The 6,000-nt window shown below is 42.7% G+C and overlaps 1 protein-coding gene across 2 annotated transcripts in view; it reads left to right on the top strand.

Moving 5' to 3' along the window:
• PNCK (pregnancy up-regulated nonubiquitous CaM kinase) overlaps positions 1-5,023 on the top strand; it is a 32,975-nt gene extending 27,952 nt beyond the window's left edge. Inside the window, exons 11-12 of one of the 2 annotated variants that reach the window (XM_070935147.1) lie at positions 22-146; positions 2,588-5,023. In XM_070935147.1, coding sequence (XP_070791248.1) covers positions 22-132 — 111 coding nt within the window. In that variant the 3' untranslated portion in view covers positions 133-146; positions 2,588-5,023. Of the gene's footprint in view, positions 1-21; positions 147-1,932; positions 1,967-2,587 lie in introns of those variants that run through there. The other variant, XM_070935148.1, reaches the window with a different exon arrangement.
• The last annotated feature ends 977 nt before the right edge of the window (positions 5,024-6,000 follow it).

The raw sequence follows: 6,000 nt of genomic DNA on the forward strand, positions 1-6,000 counted from the left end.
TCCCATTTTTTGTTTTTTCAGCGAGCAATCAATGCCACATCCTTTTTACGCCATATTACCAAGATGGGACCAGGTGCAGAGGGTGAAGAAATTGGAGAGGCAACATCTGGAGGACAGCGTGGAAAATGGTGACCCCTCCCCCAGAGGTGGGTTCACTAAAGAAAAATATAAGTTTAACATCAGCTTAGATTTCTTTGAATCCTGGTTTTCACTGAATTATTAACTGGCTTAGATTGAGAAGGCCAATTGCTGTTTTCAGGACTGCACACCAAGGTGTTTACTTAGCAGCAGAAAAATGCTTATGTGCAGCTTTTGGGCTATCACAATTAATATGGCTGTCTTTACAAAACAAGTTTACTTCTGGCTAACTTCATCCAGGGTTCTGGATTACCTAAACAATCAGATTCCATAGGCTGTTTATAATGATTGGCCAATTAGTCGTTCAGGGTGCGGTGTGACCATATGACCTCTGTAGATCCATCACTGTGGCATGCTGGGGTCTGCTTTGCCAAGTTGCCACTATCAATCTGAATGGTGCAGTGTTTGTCTGCCTTCCTCTATGTCTATCCTGGAAGAGGAAAATGAGGCAGCATTGCTGCTGGTGGCAAACAGCCTCATTGTTGTAGAAGAAGTCCTATAGTTCCAAGGCCGATCATCTCATGTTCTCCAGATGTTTTGAACAAGCCCCGCCATTATTTCTGTTGCCTGGGGCTGTCAAGAACCAGAGGCAAAAACATCAGGAGGCCACTAGATTTCTCCTTGATATCAAAAGTGGGCCATGAAGAGAGTGCTTAGAGAATCTCATTAATGCATATGAAAATGCGTAGCAGTATACAAAAATAGGTGCAATTGTCACATAAGTGCACAATTTCAAATAAATATAAAGCGTAATATCTGTATATTACACTTAATGAGTGGTTGTTTCCCTCACTTCAACTGGTGTTGGGGATGAACTGGAAAGTCTCATCCTCCCTTCCCTCCCCCTCTATGCCAGATATGTTGGCTGCCAGCAATTTGGCAGTTCGAATCTCACCAGGCTCAAGGTTGACTCAGCCTTCCATCCTTCCAAGGTGGGTAAAATGAGGACCCAGATTGTTGGGGGCAATATGCTGACTCTGTACACCGCTTAGAGAGGGCTATAAAGCACTGTGAAGCAATATATAAGACTGCTAATAAGCAAATGCTATTGCTATATGTAATAGCACTTAGATTTATATACCAGTCCACAGTACTTTACAGCAGTGGTGGGTTTCAAAATTTTTTATTACCGGTTCTGTGGGCGTGGCATGGCTTGGTGGGCGTGGCAGGGGAAGGATACTGTAAAATCTCCATTCCCACCCCACTCCAGGGGAAGGTTACTGCAAAATCCACATTTCCTCCCAATCAGCTGGGACTTGGGAGGCAGAGAATAGATGGGGGCGGGACCAGTCAGAATTTTTACTACCAGTTCTCCGAACTACTCAAAATTTCTGCTACCGGTTCTCCAGAACTGGTCAGAACCTGCTGAAACTCACCTCTGCTTTACAGCCCTCTAAGTGGTTTACAGAGTCAGCACATTGCCCCTAATAATCTGGGTCCTCATTTACTGACCTCGGAAGGATGGAAGGCTGAGTCAACCTTGAGCTGGTCAGGATCGAACTCTTGGCAATGAGCAGAGTCAGCCTGCAATACTACATTCTAACAATTGTGCCGCTATGGCTCCTATAACACAGTTCAAGAAAATCTAGAGACATGATAGCTATTAACTTTTACTACGAACAAGCATAGTACAATTGTTTATTTTAATGCCACTCTGCTCCAAATGGCTCTGAGCATACTTAGTGGACAATTTGTATTCTCCTCTAAGAAAAAAGAGTATCCCCTTACAAGTGCTGAGTTTTTGGGTTGAATGACTGTGGTCCATTCTTTTATTTTGTTTTGATATTTTGCCAGGGGATAAAAACCAAAACAAAACTGGACCATGGCCATTCAGTTCAAAAGCTCACCACTGCTTCATTAATGCCAGCTATGAAAATTTACACCAGTATATCTCCCTTGATCCTCTCAATTCATTCAAAAGGCCATCACTTGCCCAGGCACCTGTGGCTCCATGAGCTGCTTGCAGGCTCAGCTATTTTATTACAGGTAAGCCTCACTTACCAACTGCCTCATTTAATGACCATTCAAAGTTATGATGGTGTAAAAAAAAACCTCTTTGCATTTATGATCATTGTAACATTCCATGATCACGCGATCACCATTTCTAATGCCTTGTAACCAGCTGGATGTCACATGAAGTTTCACTTATCAACAGAAGGTGAAATGAAGGTCATAAGCCTGTCACGGACATGTGAAGTTTCACTGGGAATTGCCAGTCCCAATTATGGTCTCTAAGTGAGGACTACCTGTATGATAGGGTGGCACATCAAAATGCATCTGTTACCCACCCATAATTGCACAAGAAAAATGGGAACTCAGAGGAAGGACCCGATAGGATGCAACGGAGGGAGGGGCCTCTCTAGGAGCAGGGCAACAAGAGGGGGGCGCAATTTCTAGAGATTGTTCCCACAGCAGGCACATTAAAATTAACCCATTTCTTGTCCCACAGGTGCTTCAAGAGCCTGGGCTACTGCCTTGCATGAGCTACCCTCCTGCATGCGGCTTCACAGCCACAACGCTGCGTCAGCACCCTCCCCCAAGTGTGGGGTATCCTTTCATTTTGTGCTCCCCCCATCTGGGGATATCTCTGCCCCAAGGGGCTCAGGAGTTCAATCAAGCCAAGAGCATCACTGTCCAGCCTGCTTTGAGCCGGCTCAAATGCAACCTGCCTAGGGCCAGAGGGCATCCCATTGAAGCCGGTGGATCCTTTGCAATTTTGCTGCGTTACGCACCTCACTTCCATCCATGTCAGCCATCGAGGCCAGCAACCTACTGGAGAATCAGCGGAGAACGCGGTGGCGGGGAAGTAAAACTCTCAGCCATTCTTTGCCAGCTGGTGGGATAATTTCAAAATTGATTTGAGCAGCTATTTCTCCTCCTGTCCTCATGAGTCATAGGATAGCTTTCCACAGAGGGAAAAGCTGGTGTAGCAGAAGGAATACAGTGAAACATGACAACTCTGTTGTTGGAAGAGGAGGGACTTCTCTAGTAGGGAGTTGGGAACTGCCACAGCAAAGTTGAGGGCTTGTTCTGAGATATCTTGAATCTGAGCTATCTTAGCTCAAGTTGAATCAGGATCAAAATGAAATTCAATGGGTATTTGGGGAGCCTTAAAAGGGTATGCCTGGGTGTTGCCAGACTCCCCAAAGGATATAACTTCCTTCTGATCTTAGAGCAATGTTGTAACCATTTAAAATATGTGAGTGAGATTTATGATGGATAATATCACTGCTGAATATATGCAATGTTTTAAAAATGAGCTGCTTGTTTAAGAAGAGCCTGTGTGACACCCAAAGTATGGGTCAAGGCAGTGAGCTGATGCATCTCCTTGGCCTAGGAAGCAACTGCCCAATCTGACGTTTGACTTGTAGGTAATACAAAACAAAGCTTGTTCCACCTGCTGTTGAATCTTCACATCTGGGTTTGGTTGGGTTTTTAATTTATATTGTAATTGCTAGGCTGGGTAAGACAAGACCTTGTCAGAATTTGATGGAAACAGAGAGCCGAAGAAATGGACTTCTGGAGGAGTTTGATGCTCCAAGCTAATTAAAATTAAAACTATTACTGTAGTATCCCTCTTCCTGTAATAGAAGTGAACCACCATCTGTAGGATGGCTTCAGCATCTAGGCTGCTTCCATCCATGAATCTTCGTTTCCATTATATCATTGCTTTTCAGGTTTGGTACTTTGTGGGACTGGAATATGAATCCATGTGATGTGTTTTCCTTTAATGTTTCATTGCAAAAACCCCATCTACATTAGCAAGCAGATTATGACAGGATTTTCTCAAACTTCTACAGGCCATCCCACCAAGCCTTTACTCCCTCAACACCCCCCTGGCTGTTTTGAAAATGCATGTGCTGGTGTTTTGCACACCTGCACGCTGTTTTTTATTTATGCCAGAATCTCAAAATACTATCAGGTTTTCAGTAAAGACCTCCTAGTGTAAGGTAGGCATTTTGACATTTGGCAACAATAAAAGGGTTAACCTGCAACATTAAGAGGTCCATTAAGGTTGTTAAATGTATAAATAAAATGTTCTGTAGACAGCAGGGATCCTGATAAACCCAGCTAGGAGGTTTGTGTGCATCTTTTCCCTCTTCTACATCAATATTCCAAAGGAGCAAATGGTAACATTTTAAAAAGTACAGACATATTGGCTATCCCCTTACATACATACTGTATGTGGGAAAATATTTTTTTGACCTTGAAAGGGAAAGAGGAAAAAGATCAATAGAGGTGAGATATAGAGCAAATTATATATAAAAAAGCAAATGTGCTTTGAAATTTTAGTTTTATCGTTTAAAGTAATCACAATCCTGGAATATAGGAGTAAGTGAACTGGGGCATTTTCTCAACATTTTTGAGAGTGAAGAACTACAAAAGATTTTTTTTATACATTGTAGAATAGTGTTTCTGTTCTGTTTCTAGCTAAATGGATTATCTGTGGTAAAGAGAAAAAAAAAGAATAAAAAATAAAATGTGTAGGTGTAGGGAGGTATTAATGACCAAAGGATGATGAAGAAATCCCTCTGATGATATTTTAGCAAATGTTTTGCTAGCACATGTTAAGAAGGTCCATCTGGCATCCACTGTAAGTGGAATGAGACCTACTTTTTGAAATGGAGCCATGGATGCTCCCCCACCCCAAACAATAGAATAGCCACAAGATTTCCAACATAAAAACAGTGATTGACAGGGAAACAGGTAGCAAGGCCAGTAGTTATATTCCACCTTTTGCACCACCTGTCTGTAGCTTGCCTGCTGGACTGGACGTTTGCTTTGCTGAGTTGCTTGGAATTAGAGACTTTCTTAAGATTCTTGGTGGGATGGGTGGGAATCGTTTTCCTTCATGCTTCCCTCCCCTATACAAATGTGTCAAATAAACTGGTGAAAATAGGAATATGGTTGTGGAATGCATGTTTTGTTCAGCGAAACAGTGATCTTCTCTTTCTTCCTCATGACTTTTAGAGGTTCACCTTCCTTTTCCAGAAGATCTGGGAAGTCAATCGATATGTTGGAATGCGCTTCATGCATAAGAACAAACTTTAACAGGTTGACACTGACCTTCCGTTTGCAAGCTGATGCCTCTCTTGCCTATTTCTGTTGAGGCTGTTGATGAATTAAGCTGGAAGCTGGGTGTCCCATTGTGCAATTCATCCAGCTGCAATTGTTAAAACATCTTGGGCTATTTTGGGGACAGTGGGTAGTGTTGATTCTTTCCCCTCAGTCTGCTGCTTGGAGAATAGCAGCAGCTTGGCTATGAGCTCATCCATACAGTTCCCTTGCCCCAGCTATGTGGTGGCCAGCTTGTTGGTTAGGGAGTCTTCGGAGAAAGGCGGCATACAAGTTGAACAAACAAACAAATAAATAAATAAATATTCACATAAGAGCCTCCATCCCAGGAACTTGCTATTGAATTAGGCTAAAGCTGTCTCAAAGTCATATTCATTCATTCATTCATTCATTCATTCATTCATTCATTCATTCATTCAATCAATTTCTATAGCTGCCCAACTCAACCAAGTGATTCTGGGAAGCTTACCATTCTGAAGTTGTCCAAAAGATGGTCTTTTCCATCAAATAACAGAAGTCAATTGCCAATTCTGTGTCACTGGAGGATGAGCCTGAGGGAGGTGGGCAACCTTCAATTGGTCCATTGCAGGACAGCTTCCTTCTAACCGGTGGTGGGCCTCTATGGCCAGCAAATTTAACATCCAATGCACACAAACAGGCCAAATGATGCCCAAGCTGGAGAAAGCTGGCTGAATGGATTGGGAAAATATTGTCATGGTGTTCAATGGATTTGACTCCCTAGACAATTGCAACTTTGATTGCAAACCAGTCTTTGTCTCAGAACCT

Source organism: Pituophis catenifer, unplaced genomic scaffold, assembly GCF_029215685.1.
Source record: "Pituophis catenifer annectens isolate HBS135680 unplaced genomic scaffold, rPitCat1.0.hap2 SCAF_2, whole genome shotgun sequence".
NCBI classification, from domain to species: Eukaryota; Metazoa; Chordata; class Lepidosauria; order Squamata; family Colubridae; genus Pituophis; species Pituophis catenifer.